We start from the raw sequence: 16,623 nt of genomic DNA, 5'->3' as shown, positions 1-16,623 counted from the left end.
ATCCCAAAAGACAACCAGAAACCCACTGATCTCGTGCTACGCTATTTTGGAGCAATGCATTTTGGGACACCAAGATGGCGTCCTCTGTGTTGACGTAGGGTGTTGTGTTCTCAATGATGCAGATTGATACCGTTATAATTAAAAGAGTTTAATAACTATTGCACTGCTATGTCACCGTTTAATATGGTAGGTTTTAATTTTATCCGGGGAGCGTTCACTAGTCTCGGTGTTAAAATCGGAAAACACAACGGTTTGTCCGAGACGCTTCTCTGGGGAGCTGCAACTCCAGTAAGGATTCGGGTCCGAAGGTACACTCAAGAGTCCGGTAAAGATGACCACGGCCAGTTTGTTTGTTACCAGCTTCCGCATAGGACCCTGCTGAAGATTCAAGGACCGGACACAAGCCCGTTTCTCCAGGGGATTATAACCAATGACATGAGGCTACTAGAAGAGCCGGGGTGCACTGCCATGTATTCACACATGCTGAATGTGCAGGGACGAACCCTGTATGACATCCTGTTGTACAGGTGAGAAAGCTTTGCACTTATTTGCTCAATATTTCTTATTTGTTCACCTTTAACTAACTATAAAGTGACACATCTTTGCTGACAGTTCTGAAGCTTGTCATAAGTGAGAGAAACAGCCATGTGTAGAAAGTCAAAAACATGCAAACTGGGTCCTGCAAAACTAAACACTCCGGGTAGATGCTGAAATGTTTCATCATTCTTCTTTCCAAAGATGCTCAAGCTCAGTCAGACTGGACGAAGATCGTCTTAACATCTCGTTCTTAACTGAATATAGGTCAGACTGGTCCATGTTAACACTTCATATGCTTTCATTTAAACTATTCCACTGCAGCTTTGCCTGTATTTATGTGAACATTTAACCCTAACCCAACAACTATTAGCCCTTCTATTAACAAATGCTTCACTTTCTGTTGATCTATGGCTTAACAGGATATAGATAAATACTTTGGTACAACAAAATACAACACATAAAATCTAAATTTAAAAATCAGAATCATTGAGAATTTTCCTATTTTAACCTATAAGTTATTTTGCATCTTTTCTCGCTATTCTCTATTGTCTTCAGTCACAGACATACAGGCTGAGCTATAGCTGACATTAGATAAGGCACAGGGTGCACCCTGCACAAGCTTATCAATTGCACACAGAAACACGAGAGAGAAAAAAAAAACTTGCATACCAAAGTGATATTTCACACAAGCATAGCTAGACTATGCAAACACCTTTCAATCTGTTTGGCCTGGTTGGCTTTTTCCACTAATCCCTGTCATGCACACAGCTTATACAGCCAGGTTATCATTAAGGGATCTAAAAATAATCAACATGTGATGTTAAGTTCTCCATCATAGAATATTTTATAGTTCATATCAACCAAACAATGGTCCAAACGCAGCATCAAATCTTCATCATAATGGCTGAACAAGAAAAGAATCAATTCTAGATCTTAACCTGGTTAAAATGGTGGGACCTTCAAATAGTTGTATGTAGATATGCTTGCAAAGCCACAACTGGTGAATGGAGATAAGTGTTGCAGGAAATGAGGGAGACCTAAGGTCCAATTAGCATAGAAAGAAATAATTTTTTTTAAAGGCAATCTCATAACTGTCACAATTTTGAGATCCTCATCCAGGCCAGTTGGCATATAATTTATGATTGTTGCAATATAAAGCCTGCACAAACTTGCTGTATTTCCCTCCAGTTTGAAAGAAGCAGAAGGAGGACATGGTGTTTTCTTGGAGTGTGACAGCACAGTGGAGAACTCAATCCTGAAACACTTAAAGGTGTACAAGATCCGGAGGAAGGTGAGCATCAGCCTCTGTCCAGAGCTGTCTGTGTGGGCAGTACTTTCACAGCAAAGCAACCCAGATCAAGAGGCCAGGAAACCTGAGCTGTCTGCCCCTGAAAAAGCTGTGATATGGGAGGCTGATCCTCGAGCTGTGCAGATGGGATGGAGACTGGTGTTGCAAAATCAGTTTAACCCCTTGGAAATCATTGCATCTTGTCAAAAAGGAGACATAATGGATTACCACAAACATCGCTACTCAATAGGTACGATCAACGACTAAGAAGATAATTTTTGTCAGACAATAAACAGTTTGAGTAGTCTTAGTGTGTATGCCCTTGATATTCTGTGACAACTTTTATTTTTCTCTGGTTCCATGCAGGACTTCCTGAGGGAGTAGACGATCTTCCCCCTGGAGTCGCACTACCACTGGAGTCTAATCTCGTATACATGCAGGGTATCAGCTTCAGCAAGGGTTGCTACATCGGTCAGGAGCTCACGGCCAGGACTCATCACACTGGGGTGATTCGGAAACGCCTCATGCCAGTGCGCTTCTCATCTCCGGTCCAACAACTCGAGGAAGGAACCACACTCCAGACGCAGTCGGGCAAGCCAGCTGGTAAACACCGATCGGGCGTCGGGGAGCTGGGTCTAAGCCTAATCCGCACAGCTCACGCCAAAGAAGTGTTGACGCTGAAGTCTTCCGACGACACCTTAGTGACACTTGAAGTCTCCGTGCCAGACTGGTGGCCTAAAGACATGAAAATTAACTGAAGAGGAGGTCGTTTTGTTGCTCCTTGAAATGTGACATGGATCACATTTGACAGATTTATGACCGACAAAACCCTCAAGTAGAGTTTGTTACACTGCCATTTCTTTAAACATGTTTTGTCTGAACCAAAACCTGCTTATTTATCTCAAATGGATTCTTTATCATTTATAGAAAATTTTATAGCTAAAAGATGATGCTGTATTGGTGCCTATTAAAAAAATGAAAATAAAAGCAACACAAACACTATCATTTCTGCTTTTTATATTTCAGTGCAAAAACAAAATTCAGACAGATGAAAGCAGAACTTTAGACAGCAATGAACGTCATTGCTTTATGACAACATTTTTCATACTTAATGTGGCACTTGTTTAGATGTTGGGCACATTATTCCTGATAAAGGAGATGCTGCCCTCTAGTGGACTGTATAGTGTCTCTGATCTGCTGTAACAAGGTTTCAGGTTGCAAAGTCGAGGTTGAATGATCAAGCCGCTTAAAGTCCTCGTTGCACAGTAGGCATTCAATAATATGGGCCACTCTCTGTAGGTCGAAGGTAGCGTGGTAAGGTCCAAGAGCGGTGAGGATCTCTGAGAGAGGACGGGAGTAATCAGAGGAATCGCCAGAGGAGCAGGCATTCAAAAAGGCCATCCGATTTTCAGCAATGATTTTCAGAAAGGAAGCAAATTCATTGTAGTCAATGCCAGAGCAGGCTTTCATAATGACCTGAGGGAAAATCAACCAATAATCACTACCACATTTTAAGTATTTCTTGCATGTTTCCGAATGATTGAATAATCTCATGCACACAGTACCTGGCAATGCTGATGCCATGAATCCATTGTGTTTTTCCACTCCTCTATCTCTTTCTGAACAGAAGACAGCTCATTCTGTAGGAACTGCCACATGATGTCAATATTGCAGCCATTAAGCCAATTATGATTAATAGAGATGGTGTCCTCCTATTAAAAAAACACATATAAACAAAAAATAAATTGTATACTTTGTTTCATGTTTGATATTATTAAAAAAGTACATTTGTTTTTGTAATTTGATTCAAGATGTGAAACTAAGGTTCTTAGTGAAATATTACCAATGTTTGTTTCTGTTCATTTCTGATAATTTTGAGGATTATAAGTTACAGCTAAAGAAAGACTCACGTTAAGTTTTGCAGTAAATTAAATTACTCGTTAACCCACACCAAGACATTATTGACTTTTTGAAGAAACATGCTCATAAAGTTAAAATATGAATTTATACCAAAATCTTCAAGGAGTACAAATAATTTTGGTAAAGAAGAACATTGCATTTTATATGGTGTTCAGATAATAATTATATTCAGTGCCTGGTGACCCAAAGTCTGGAGGCAGAGTGAAGAATCGCAGAATTCAAGTTGGTTCAGATCCAGTGTCACACTTCTACAGTCACTGATGATTTGGGGAGCTATGTTGTCTGCTGGTGTCAGTCTACTGGCTTCTATCAATTCAAATGCCAGCAGGGGAATATACCAGGATATTTTGGAGCACTAAAAGTTTCCCTCTCCTGACAAGCTTTACATACAGTAGATGCAAATTTTTACAGTCAAACTTAGCTAGGTGCCTGGCCAAAATAATCAATACCTGGTTATGAAACACTGGCCAGACCACAACCCCACAAAGAATCTAATCAGTATTGTCAAGAGGAAGAAAACGATGAAAGGCAGCAGACCAAGCAACTCAGTTGAGCTGAAGGAAACTATTAAAGCAACCCAGGCTTTCTTTAACACCTCAGTAGAGTCGCATGCTGATCTCCATGCAGAGCTGCATTGATGCAATTACTCAAAAGGGGCAGAAATGCATGATTGTCATGAGCTGATCAGTTTCACTTTTGAATGAAATTACTCTTTGAATATATTCTAACTATATTCTAATTAACTCAGATGCATCTTTATACAAATAATGTACATATTTTTTTCACTTCTCACCAGATTATAAACTTGGTGGTGCCAGCCACTTGGCACAAAAATAATTTCGCCAGCCTCTTGAATAATTTCAAGAGGTTGGCAAGCCTCTTCAAACTGTGGGAAAAGGCCTCTGTCTTGCAGTGCAGCTGAAGTAACATCATAAGGGAGGTTTCCATGGGTGTCTCGTAGAAAGTCCTCCTGACCCGGAGGATACAGCAGCCACTTCTTCCTGCCACAGATATTTGCAGACCAGCTGTACGAGCGGAACACATCAGCATGGAACGGGGTCCTGGAGACAACAAGTACAATGGAGTTTTCTCCAAAAGATTAAAAAGGTAACCCCTGTGCTATGATGTCAATATAGTTGGATCATACATTAAGATTTTTATACCATGAGCCTTTGGGTCCCATGTAGACAAACCGGTAGTCATCCACTTCAAGTGTATCCCAGTATTCATTAAGCCAATCAGAAGAAAAGAAGACTGGTGTAGTGTAAACATTATGGTCTGGAAAATCCCTGTAGAATAGCATACATATGAAAGTTGTTAGTGAACAAAATTAGCAAGCTAACTTGGAATAGGTGTGGAACAGTTTGAGATTTTCAAATTAAGTTAAAAATAAAACAGCACAGCTTCATTTTATATTTACTCAAAAATATAACAAAACATTGCTATTATTTCAAGTAGAGAAACAAAAACCAATGCTACTGTAATATATTTTTTTTATTATTTTCATTTTGATGCACTTGACTTAAATTAAGCAGTAACTTAATGTAGCTACTTGATAGCTTAGCAGTAGCGATAATATTGCAGTTTAAAGAATTTCAGACAAAAAAAACAATTTCTATCTCATCACTTTCTTAGTTTTTCAAAATGGCTATAATTTATTGTGGAAGTTTTAATCAGATGCAATCTTGTTTCCTACCTTATACATGCATATACAAGACAAATTGTATTCTTCTGAATAATCCTTGTACCTTGACATATGCCAGTCTTTAAGATAGAGGCATCCTTTGGGTGATGAGTGCCCATTCTGGATGTACTCCTTCCAATAATGTATAAATTCCTTCAATGGCATTACTTGTTTGGGGTTGGCATTGTATTCCTTCGCATTGCAGTTTGCAACTGGGACAGGAGTCTCATCTATAACAAAAGGGCAAGAAAATACAATAATAATAGTCAGTTAATATGACTATATTCGTTACAGCTGTGGACGAATAAATAGTCTTGTTATTTACCAAACTCTTGCAGCAGTTTCTGAAAATTAGGTTTGCCCTCTTCTGTCACCCATTGTTTTCTACATTTCCAGTTTTCTGTGAATCTTCTGGAGAACATGCACGGGTGATTAGGCAGCAAGTACTTCCTGAAAAACTTAGAGTAGCTCAGCTCTTTGTCAATGTAGTCAACAAAATGCGAAGACCAAAACTGCTCATATGACTGTCGCGGCATTTTGACAAGGCTGCTGCAGTTGTGGTACGCGTCTCTGTCCATGGTGGTAAACAAGACCCCGGCTAACAGGCTACCAAGATTAGCCAGCTGCTACACCGAAAAGCGAGTGAACAAATTAGAATACGTCCGCCATCTGTTTTATTGGAAATTAAAATGCATTTTAACGGGTTTTGTATCTCTGTTTTTGACTACAAAGGTCGCCATATGACTTAATATTTCTTAACGACGCAAACATAACACCGACACCTTTTCTGCTTATGTCAGTAACATTGACATTTAGTTTCTTTATCGCTAAGGCTGTCGTAACTCGAATGTATCCATTAAAATGACCGTCGTAGTCATTACCCGTTATTGAACCCCCTACCACAAGAACACTGTGTAGTGCGGACCTAGGCATAGAAGAACAAACGCCGCATGTGAGTGCATGACCTCACGTTAACGGTACCGCCATATTGTGGGTGGCATGTAGGGAAATCAGCGTGACTCTAACATTTGCACTCTATTTTATTTAATATTTTATGGAAATGTTGTATTTAATATAAACAAATAGCGTCATGCAAACTGCCAATTCCCTTATGGTTATCTCTCTGTGTGTGTGTGTGTGTGGGGGGGGGTTATAAAAAAGATTATAAAAATATTTAAACTGAAAATAATTTTGCTGACTTCTCTTCACCAGTTACACGGAATTTGCTTTTTTATTGCTTACCCTACTTGTGGAATGTTATTCCTAACAAGCAGTTGCAATAGCAATAACATTATGATCATTTTTGTTATCGATTACCACTTGAATACGAGTAAGAATTTTATAAATGCCATTTAATATTATATGAGAAAGGAAAATTGTTTAATCATTAAATGACTTAGACGTTTTGTAACGGTTAGTAAACTATTTAAAATAAATTGTGTAAATGATTTAAAATTGTAAACTATTCAAGGTGAATTTATGAGTTATTGAAAGTGAATTTTCTAAATTATGAATGTTGCAGATTGTTTATATTTGTTTGTCTGTTTTGATTAACATTGTTGGTGGTTTAAATGTTGTTTTGTTTAATGGTATTTGTACTTTGTAATGTTTATTTGTTTGTTTTGTACGTACCTGATAACTGTTTTAGTCGTTTAAACTTAAACGAATAATTCAAAATTAGATGACCATAAACTGATGTTTTACTTAGAAAAAGTTCCCACCTATACTTGTGCTGCTTTACAAGTTTAGCTTGCCACTCGAAACACGGCGGACACGTTCACGCGTGTTTAATAGGTGACAAAAATCTAGACGTGCTTTCAAGTCGGAAAGTTAACGCGTCCGTACCCCGATGTGACATCACTTCCGTGATAAACAACGTTACTGGGAAGAATACGAGGTAACGTCATGCCCAGGCTGCTGTTTTCGCTGTTTATGTTACGCTGAAAAGACATTTATACAAGAGGAAGCAGGGTAATTTATTTACAATGGCATTTTGTGGTGCGGATGACAAAACGGAATTTGTCTGATCGGGCGCTTAATCCGAGTTCATTGGTTTGCCTGCTTTACTTTGAGGAAAGTATGTTCCTAACCAGGACACACGTAGATCACCCAGCAAAGCAGACTCATAATATAACTGTGTAGATTAACCTAGCAGTATGTTGGCACTGAAACTTATCTGCCTTTCACCTAGGTGAACTTCCTTCTCTGCCTTCAAAATGAGCCGGGATGCTCCCATCCACAGTTGGCCTGGCTCTTATTACATCAACAGTGAGAAGAGGTGGGAGAGCGGAACCCTGTCCCTCACCAGGACCATGGTGCGCTTCACCTCAAGCCAGAGCAAGGAGTGTCTCGCCAGCTTCCGCCTGTCCAGTGTCATGGAGATGAAGATGGAGTCATCTAGTTTCATCTTCAGCACCCTCACAGTGCTGGAGGAGGGAAACATCAAGCACTGGTTTGGTTCTCTTAAGCCCAACCGGGTGGTGGTTTTTAACGTGCTTGAGCATTTCTGGAGAGAGCGGCTTCTTTCACCCACCTCAGAGGCTCTGGGGGCCGAGGGCCATCCTTCAAAGGGGAGGGAGCTGATCAGCCTTGTGGCAGGAGCTCAGAGAAGACTGGAGGACACTGGCAGAGTCCTCAGCCACCAGGGAGAGCAGTTTGACAACATGATGCAAGGATTGGAGAAGATTGACTCTGATCTGGGTGTTGCTGATAAGTAATTATCGATTTTCTTAATTGAGCTACTTTTGCTACATTTTTTTCTATCAAAGCTGAAACAGTAACAATGTAATAGTCACATACAGATCACTAAAAAATTAGCACAAATAAGTGCGTCTCTATGGTGTGGAAGGAAAATAATACATGGTTTGCAAATCTTTTTTTTCTTCTCCCAAATATAATCTTAGAAGTGTTGGATGCACATGTATTCACTCCGTTCCTGGACCAGTTGGTTGCTTTGCTCCAAATAAGTTTGATCTTGCACTAACAGTTTAGGTTCGATGTCCTGCATGCATGATTTCTTATGACTTTTTTTCTAACAGTGGCTTTAATCTTGCTACTCTTCTGTTGAGGAAGACTAGTAATCTGGTTGCCGCTTGTGTTTCAGGAGAGGGCTGGGTTTGGCCATGTGATATTTGTATGGTCACTTAACAGGTGATGGTTATGCCTAATATTTTGCATCCATTGTTATTGTGGTTTGTTGAACGTAAGCAGAGAAACAATATGGGTTATATGGACGGTTTTACATGGTGTCGAAATTGTAGGGAAATGTAATATATAATATTGATTATTGCCCATATCAGCAGTATTAATAATGGATATCAATATCAGCCCACATTTTCATATCAGTTTATTCTTAGTTTGCAGTTGACCTTTCTCTTTGAGTTTTTGAATGATGGAGTGAACAGTGTAACCACTTAGACTTATCTATCTGGTGAGTTGTTTGGTCTTCATAATGTTGTTTTCTCTCTAATGTCTGGTTTTTGCTTTCAAACTTGGGGACTTCTGAAGGCAATTGGTCAGGCTGGATTTCATTTAGGGTGTCAGAGTAAAGGGGGCTGAAAAGAAATCAACTTCTTGTAAGATTTTTATTTGTATAAATGTTTATTAATAGAAAACACATTTTCTCCCTTTAACTTCACAGTTATACATTGTTTGTTGATCACTGGTAGTTGTATCAGATCTCAATAAAACATATCTAAGTTTGTGACTGTAACATAATAGAGCATGAAAAAGTACAAAGGTTACAGGTACTTTTACATGGCACTTTATGTTATTTGTATCTCTTCAGACTTCTTTCAGAACTTGAGTCTCCATCCTGGTGGCCTTTCGGCAAACTCCCCTGGAAGACTCAGCAGGAGGCCAAGGCTGAGGACGCCGCCAAGGCTGCAGCTGCCATCTCCGCGGGCAAAGTGTCCAGCAGAAGCAAAGTGATCGCGAGTATCCCCGCAGTGGTGTCCAAAGGCGGAGACTCGGACTTGAAACCTGGTTGTTTGCTGGTGCTAGTGTCCTCGCTGGAGGTGCGGGACACCAACTGCCACCTCCTCCACCGATTTGAACGCAACGAAATCGACGAAATTAGGGTGCACAGCCCCTACGAGATCACAATCAGGCAGCGGTTCATAGGGAAACCAGATATATGTTACAGGTTCCTTTCAGCCAAGATGCCAGAGGCCATGTCTGTGTTAGAGATGCAGTACAAAAAGAAGATAGAGTTTACAAGTGAATACGTAGCCTTCAAAGCAACTCCGCTTTCATCTCCCGACAAAGAAGGGACAATCTGGAACGACGGTAAAGCAAATGTTTTTTGTTCTTTTGCCATGCTGGATATATATTTGACCACTGAGTGGCAGTAATGATCTATGTTCTCAGCTTGAAGCATTCAGAAGTGCATCCACATTCAAAAACATTTCACCACAGTTATTGGTGTTTCTTTGTGACAAAAATATATTCGGATGAGTCAATTCACCCTGATTGCCTCAGTTGCTGCACTCAGAGTTTGCTGTCTGGTTTTCTTATAAACAACATATTGTATTCACTCTGCACTTTTTCACCACCTCCACCCAATGGAAGCAGGTTTGATGCAGAAGTGCCAAGACACAGAGCTCCCAGTGGAGGTCCCGGCAGGAGAGCTGTCCCAGCTGCAGGTGCAAGCCCTCCAGCCGTCTGTCAGTCAGGCTGAGGCCCAGGAACTCAAGCAGGTGAGAAAGCTGGATTTCCATTCCCTTTATAAAAAAAATATAGCTGCACTATGGAGGTCTTAAACAGTTTCATATTTGTATAAACAAGACAGGTGACTGAGTTGAAAAAGCCCACATGTAGTCTGCATAGTGTCTCAAAATGACGTTTGCTGTTATTGTAAATAATCTTACAGTTACAGCAACATGTATTTTCATGTTTCCATTCCAAGCCACAATTTTCTGCTATGATTTTTATTTTTTATCCTATGTATTTAAATGTTATTTGGTGAGCCCACAAACCAAAAGTCCATCCTGGGTTTACGAGAGGAAAAGAAGTACGGTCAGTTACTTGGTCAGTGCCTTTTCCATTCAGTACCTCACAGCGCTGAGAGCTGTTACAGACATGGTCTGTGGTGGCAAGAACTAAACAGTGACGCAAATTCAGGCGTATTACGCTGACATTTTTTTCTTATGTTTGTGACTCACTGCTTGAGGTTGCTGAGATCTTGAAATTACATGTGAAACTTACAGTAACCCATTTTTGCTTTGTTCCATAAGTTTGAACCATGTAAGACTAAAATAAATGAATGACTGTAAGATTTACCTACTGCATACACTCACTGGACGCTGTTTTAGGTACACTTGTTCAGTTGCTTGAAGTCAGTCAATTATGTGGCAACCATCTAGTGCATCTAGGCATCTACATAGAATGTAGGAAAAAAGGAGGTCAAAGACACTTAACATGGCACTGATGTTGGGGCCAGGTGAACTGTACTGAGTATTTCAGAAACAGTTGATCTGCATTCATCTCTGAGATTTATAGAAAACTGTCTAAAAAAAAACAAAGTATTCAAGGAGGACCAGGTGTGTTAGCAAAAAAGGCCTTGATAGTAGCCGAGAAGAATGGGAAGATTAGTTTGAGACAATAAAAAGACAACAGCAGTTCAAATGTAAGAATTGTTTGGACAAAGTTGTTTAGAACACCGTCTCTGAACACAACGTGTCCAGCCTTGAAGCTGATGGGGTATATTGGCAGGAGAACGGATTATGTGCCACTCCTGCTATCTAAAAATTGCAAACATGGACTACAGCTCATACCAGACTTGGACAATAATATTGCCTGATCTAATTAGTTTTAATTCCAGCTGTGACCTTGACATCTACATGTCAAGCTTTCATGCTTCAGTTTAAGCATGAAAGCATTGATTCCCTCCTGTCTTTTATTTATAGTTTAGGCTGATCTTGGTGATGTGCTGGAGTAGGAAATTTCAATTGTCAATATTTCTGCCATTAGTACCAACTGAGCTTTTTTTTTTTAAAACTCCACAGTCTACTTATAGTGTTGTTGCGAACCATTTCCGTCCCATTATGACCACAGTGTATCTTCTAATGGCTACTAATAGCAGCATAACAAGTATCACATTATCTCAAAAGAGTCAGTGAGTTTTACTCCACTCTAATGGTCTCCTTGGTTACCAGATCTCAATTCTGTAATATAGAACAACTTTGGGATGTTGTGGAATTGCATTCTAGCATCATGGATGTGCAATCAATAAATCCGCAGCGACTGGAGGGTGCTATCATGTCAATATAAATCACAATCTCTGGGAAATGTTTCTGACACCTTGTTGATTCTATCCCATGAAAAAGTAAGGCAGTCCTGAATGCTAAAGGGGAATCAACAATGTACTAGCAAAGTGTACCTAATAAAAAGGCAGATCAGTTAAAGACTCTACTACTCAGTCCAAAGTCATATGATAGCTTGTGTGATTCCAGAGCAGCCAGAAAGCTGAAGTCCCCAAAGCTCCCTGGGCCACACATTTCTCAAAGCCTTAGGTTTGACAAGTCTACAAGAGTTCCTGATGGTGCTACAGTATTCTTTGAACACACTTCATGACTATTCACCTATCCCTGTGATTCACTGTTATGACCCTTCACTATAAATTTAGTTAAATATTACACAGCGCTTTTCGCTGCTGCTTTGGCGTAAAAGCTATGTCTTAAATAAACGTTTGAAAGCATTTACCAGCACTGGGCCGGTCGTAAAGCTCAGCTTGGCCATTGTGCTTTCAAATGTTTTATTGTCCTCTGCTGATAAGGGTTCACCGGCTGCCAGTTCTAGGACTCCATGCAGTACTAGTGCACACACCACGCTCCTAACATAATTCAAGATGACAATCTAGTCTTAGATACACTGTCTTAGACAGTGTATTTAGATTCGCTGTTCCAAGGCCTGATTTAAGTGCAGATACCTATACTGCATCACTGTCCACTGCCATGACTAGAATAATGACCCTGAGTTTATAACCAGAGTTAATACAATGACTTAGATCATTAAACCCTCTTTACCAGGCTGAAAGGAAAACACAATGCGAACAAGAAAATACATAAAGGTGGAATCACAAGGCATTAGTAAATGTAGAATTAAGAATAAAGAATATCTATTTTTTTAACACTAGACTGGAAGAAGATAAATATTGTTGCCACTCTGATATGGTAAAACTTAAATCGGAATAGGTTGGATTTGTTTAATTGTTGCTTTTGCAAGAAGGACAGCACCACTCTCTTCACTTTTTCCTTCCTACTTCTGCACTTCATCTGCAAAAAGTCAGTAAACTAGCAATCCTGTCATAGATCAGTACAATCATCAATACATTTACTAAGAAATAAATAAGTAAATCAATCACATTTTATTTGTATAGCACATTTCAGCAGCAAGGCATTTCAAAGTGCTTTACATCATTACAAACACAGAATCACAATGCAATATAGAATCAATCATTAAGTCAAGTTCCATCAATAAATTTGTAATTGATTACATTTCAAATACAATTCTAAACAGGTGGGTTTTCAGTTGAGATTTAAAACCCACCTGTGAAATGTGATGAACCATAAAAACTGTTTACTATTTGGGACAAAAATCTTTTGTGCCATGCAGACCTGTGATGTGTTGAAGTTCTTATTCATTTTTCTGCTGTTCATGTCTAAATCACCTCAACAATGCACTGTACTGTTTTTGTAATTTTCACTCATATTCTGTGAGCTGTAGCCTAAATGTTTAATTTTGGAGGTTTTTTCATGATTTATATTCTCGCTATTGTGTAAGCAATGACTGAAAATACTGCAAGGTATGATGCCGTCATGTCATCTTAGTTTAGAGTGTGAAGTCACAGACCTGAGTGAGTGAATGCACGTGTTTCTTGGAGTGTATTGACATTATCTGCTTTCTAATCCGCTGCCTGTGACTGTTTTCATGCCCATGTGAAATGTCCACAGAAAGCAGCTGGTAAAACCTGACATGTCAGCTGCTACATGAGCATGGTTTGTGTGAGTGTGTATAAAATAATACAAGTTTAGACACGAGTTTGCTAGAGTTTGAAGTGAGTGTTTATTGGGTTTTGCGTGGCAGAGTGCGGTATATTTAAACTGTCCTCCCATTAATCATCACAAACATGATTTTTAGACCATGGACATGTAGTCACAATATTCTCTAAACTCACAGAAAGTAGTACATAAACAACATTGTTTAGCAACGCTCCCTTCAGAGAAGATAGCACTTCTTTCTTGCTGTATTGGCAAGTTGTGGTAGCTGAATACCCTTTATATCCTCAGCATTAACTTATTGCATCACAGATTCACAGACATTAAACATCAAAACATATTCCTTGAGAGCAAAAGAAAAAACATGATAGTGCTTTAAATTAAGACTGATGCCCAATGTATTTGCAGACATTTTAACACCCAGATGAAAATGTTATGCCTATAAAAAAGTATTCATACCCATACAAATTTTTCAAATATGTTTCCCATAATGACCACAAATTTCAAATGATTTTATTGGAATTTCATAGACCAACACAAAACACGTGTACAATCTGAAACAGAAAGAAATTCTTATGGGGTCTACGGACTGCAGTTTTTGCCCATTCCTTTTTAAAAAATAGCCGAAACACAGTCAGATTGACCAAAGAATATGCTGTGATTCAAATCAACTCTATCTCTGGCTTAATGTGAAGCCAGAGATTCTTCCACTTGAGTGCATATCTGCTGCTTGTCCTTACCCTGGGCCTTCTGGGTTTTTTAATTAAATAATAGTCAGTCTAGGTCAGAGGTGGGCAACTCCAAGCCTCGGTGGCCGGTCTCCTGCAACCTTTAGATGTATCTCTACTTCAACACACCTGAGTCAAATAATGAGGTCATTAGCAGGACTCTGGAGAACTTGACTGCACTTAGGAGGTGATTCAGCTGTTGGATTCAAGTGTGTTGGACCAGGGAGACATCTAAGAGTTGCAGGACACCGGCCCTCGAGGACCAGGATTTCCCCCCTATATGGCGCCCCTGACTCTAAAACACCTTAAGACTGCTCTATTGGTTAGTGATTTTGAAATAGTCATCCCCATTATGTTGTTACGTGGTTACCCATGCTCTCTCAGGAGGCTGACATGTTGTGAAAATATTGACCCAACTGAATATATCCTCCTGTGTGGTGTTATGTTTGTAAGCAGATGCTGATGCAGCTAAAGAACCTTGCACTGGAGGCAGAGACGGAGCTGGAACGCCAGGACGAGGTCCTGGACGTCCTGACGAGCTCAACAGACCGAGCCACCATGCACATTGGGAAGCACACATGTCGCATGAAAAGACTGATGTAGAGGAAAGACTGTTGAAGAAAAAAAAGCATGTCGCTTCATGATGTGCCTTAGATGGCCTTCTGCTCGAAGAAAGAAAGAAATTAAAAACTGACACATGTTTTAGATAGTTCTTAAGATTTAGTGCTACTTAAAGATGTAACTGGATGGCTCTCTAATTTGTAGGGCAGTTCTGAGGTGTTCCCACAAGTCTAGTTTAAATATTACTTGCTGTGAAAATAGAACTTTGGTTCTTCAATGCAATTAGGCAACACATTCCTTCCAAAGTTTGCAATACTTCTTTAACAGAAAATACTGTTTTTAAACTTTATTTATTTAGCTGTTTAAAATGTATTTTCTTTTAAAGTATGAGCTTCAGTTTGCCAAATCAGTGTTTAGCATTTTAAAAACATCACCTCGAGCCTTGTCATCTCTTTTTTTCATGATTTGAAAGGATACAGTTCATTTCTCTCTTCCCAGTGATGCATTTTGTTCTAGATAATGTATTGCAACAATTCAATTTTATGTTTCTCAGGTTATATGTTTCACTTTTTGAAGAGTCTCTGTCTCTTTCTTATGCATGTGTCAGTATGACTTATTTTACAGAAATAAGGGAAAATGTTATTTGAAAAAAAATCAATATATAGTTGAACACTAATAAAACTTTGTGGACATTCCATGAAAAGAGAGAAATTACACATTTATCTTTAAGATTAATTTATCTAGTGTGCATTACAAGCTCATGTGTTAACGTTATATATCCTTTGTTCGTTTTTTAAACTCTGAACTTTTACGTTTTAACCTTGTAAACATTTATTTGCTCTGAGTGTTTATTTTTTGTTTGTTTGTTTTTGTGAAAGAAAATGCCAGAGAGTTACAGGTTATGTGTGTCATGAGGTAAGGATTTGACCTAGAGATGATTTGCGACTAAACTGGAGCATGTGAAAGTAACTAGGTGTATTACTGTACATTTGATGCATCTATACCAACTTCTGAAATGATCTACATCTATTTCTACTGTAAACTTAATTTGTCATTGGATGTAAGTAAGTAATTAGCTTCGAATATCGGTAAGATTCACCTAATTTGTCCTTCTATTGTATGCACTGAATGAGTCTGTGTAGCATAACTTGCAATAAAATTTAAATAAGCTCAGCAAATATGCATATTTTGAACTTTTAAGTTTTTGTGGAACCTCTAATTAGCATATTGAATGGTTTGTTAAAATAACTGTCGGTTACGTTATTGCTGTTACTTATTGCAGTTGCCGTCTGCAGAACTTTCCTCTTTTATTTATTTTTTCTACTGCTCATTGTTTTTCTTCACTCCTCTTGCTTTCTTCCATTGAGTGAAGTAGGAAATCAATATGAGTCAATAACTTCTTTTGACATAAAACTGGATGGATGGAACTTCTTTTGACATAAAACTGCTTAATGTCATTTTAATTATTTTATTATGTAATACCATTAACATGTCTTACTGTAAGCTGGTCTTAATTGCTTTTAATTTGTAGCAACCGCATTCTAAGAGCAATTTAAACAACAAAAAATATATTGTCAAGCTGTGAGAAAAACATTTATTCCAGATCAATCTTGTTTTGATAAAGTCAATACATGTTGTTTTTTCATGCACATATTGCTCAAATATATTTTATACTGAAATTGATTTTGAATTCAAACCCCATGATTCATTGCTTGGAGTAGACGTATGTTGAGATCAGCAAAAAACACAAAGATTGCCATATTTTGAATCAGAAATAATAAGAAAACACATTTTTTTGGTATCATGATTAATGACTGTGAGCCTGCTGATTAGCAACAAAGAAAAGGATGGGATGAGAGGGAACTTTTTTTTTTTTGTCATAAGTTGGCATTCACCGCTGTGTTGAAT

The 16,623-nt window shown here is 38.7% G+C and overlaps 3 protein-coding genes across 5 annotated transcripts; 2 read left to right on the top strand and 1 right to left on the bottom strand.

Annotated features, from left to right (window-relative positions):
- Positions 1-46: 46 nt before the first annotated feature.
- iba57 (iron-sulfur cluster assembly factor IBA57) lies at positions 47-2,827 on the top strand. The gene is made up of 3 exons (XM_028021674.1): positions 47-527; positions 1,726-2,075; positions 2,192-2,827. The coding sequence occupies exons 1-3, from the start codon at positions 169-171 to the stop codon at positions 2,581-2,583; spliced, it is 1,101 nt and encodes a 366-aa protein (XP_027877475.1). The 5' UTR covers positions 47-168; the 3' UTR covers positions 2,584-2,827.
- jmjd4 (jumonji domain containing 4) lies at positions 2,826-6,430 on the bottom strand. The gene is made up of 6 exons (XM_028021673.1): positions 5,755-6,430; positions 5,494-5,659; positions 4,909-5,034; positions 4,539-4,806; positions 3,391-3,537; positions 2,826-3,301 (listed from the first exon to the last, which is right to left on the bottom strand). The coding sequence occupies exons 1-6, from the start codon at positions 6,005-6,007 to the stop codon at positions 2,966-2,968; spliced, it is 1,296 nt and encodes a 431-aa protein (XP_027877474.1). The 5' UTR covers positions 6,008-6,430; the 3' UTR covers positions 2,826-2,965.
- A 793-nt stretch (positions 6,431-7,223) lies between these two features.
- snap47 (synaptosome associated protein 47) lies at positions 7,224-15,899 on the top strand. Of its 3 annotated transcripts, none has more exons than XM_028021284.1 (5): positions 7,224-7,326; positions 7,621-8,142; positions 9,217-9,716; positions 10,002-10,126; positions 14,611-15,899. In XM_028021284.1, the coding sequence occupies exons 2-5, from the start codon at positions 7,646-7,648 to the stop codon at positions 14,755-14,757; spliced, it is 1,269 nt and encodes a 422-aa protein (XP_027877085.1). In that variant the 5' UTR covers positions 7,224-7,326; positions 7,621-7,645; the 3' UTR covers positions 14,758-15,899. The 3 variants fall into 3 exon arrangements, with proteins under 3 accessions (XP_027877085.1, XP_027877083.1, XP_027877084.1); XM_028021282.1 differs by having other exon boundaries at positions 7,281-7,400; XM_028021283.1 differs by having other exon boundaries at positions 7,295-7,506.
- Positions 15,900-16,623: the final 724 nt, after the last annotated feature.

Source organism: Xiphophorus couchianus, chromosome 6, assembly GCF_001444195.1.
Source record: "Xiphophorus couchianus chromosome 6, X_couchianus-1.0, whole genome shotgun sequence".
Classification (NCBI taxonomy): domain Eukaryota; kingdom Metazoa; phylum Chordata; class Actinopteri; order Cyprinodontiformes; family Poeciliidae; genus Xiphophorus; species Xiphophorus couchianus.
The sequence above is the reverse complement of the archived record's forward strand: the minus strand, read 5'-3'. Positions and strand labels throughout refer to the sequence as shown.

What these genes read in the sequence shown, in the direction of transcription:
- iba57 (XM_028021674.1), top strand. Translation starts at nt 169, where the DNA reads ATGTCACCGTTTAATATGGTAGGTTTTAATTTTATCCGGGGAGCGTTC. An exon ending in TATGACATCCTGTTGTACAG is followed by an intron (nt 528 to 1,725) that starts GTGAGAAAGCTT and finishes ATTTCCCTCCAG; the next exon opens with TTTGAAAGAAGCAGAAGGAG. An exon ending in CAAACATCGCTACTCAATAG is followed by an intron (nt 2,076 to 2,191) that starts GTACGATCAACG and finishes GGTTCCATGCAG; the next exon opens with GACTTCCTGAGGGAGTAGAC.
- jmjd4 (XM_028021673.1), bottom strand. Translation starts at nt 6,007, where the DNA reads ATGGACAGAGACGCGTACCACAACTGCAGCAGCCTTGTCAAAATGCCG. An exon ending in AAAGACTGGCATATGTCAAG is followed by an intron (nt 5,035 to 5,493) that starts GTACAAGGATTA and finishes GCTATTCTACAG; the next exon opens with GGATTTTCCAGACCATAATG. An exon ending in ATGGGACCCAAAGGCTCATG is followed by an intron (nt 4,807 to 4,908) that starts GTATAAAAATCT and finishes TGTTGTCTCCAG; the next exon opens with GACCCCGTTCCATGCTGATG.
- snap47 (XM_028021284.1), top strand. Translation starts at nt 7,646, where the DNA reads ATGAGCCGGGATGCTCCCATCCACAGTTGGCCTGGCTCTTATTACATC. An exon ending in AGGGACAATCTGGAACGACG is followed by an intron (nt 9,717 to 10,001) that starts GTAAAGCAAATG and finishes CAATGGAAGCAG; the next exon opens with GTTTGATGCAGAAGTGCCAA. An exon ending in AGGCCCAGGAACTCAAGCAG is followed by an intron (nt 10,127 to 14,610) that starts GTGAGAAAGCTG and finishes GTTTGTAAGCAG; the next exon opens with ATGCTGATGCAGCTAAAGAA.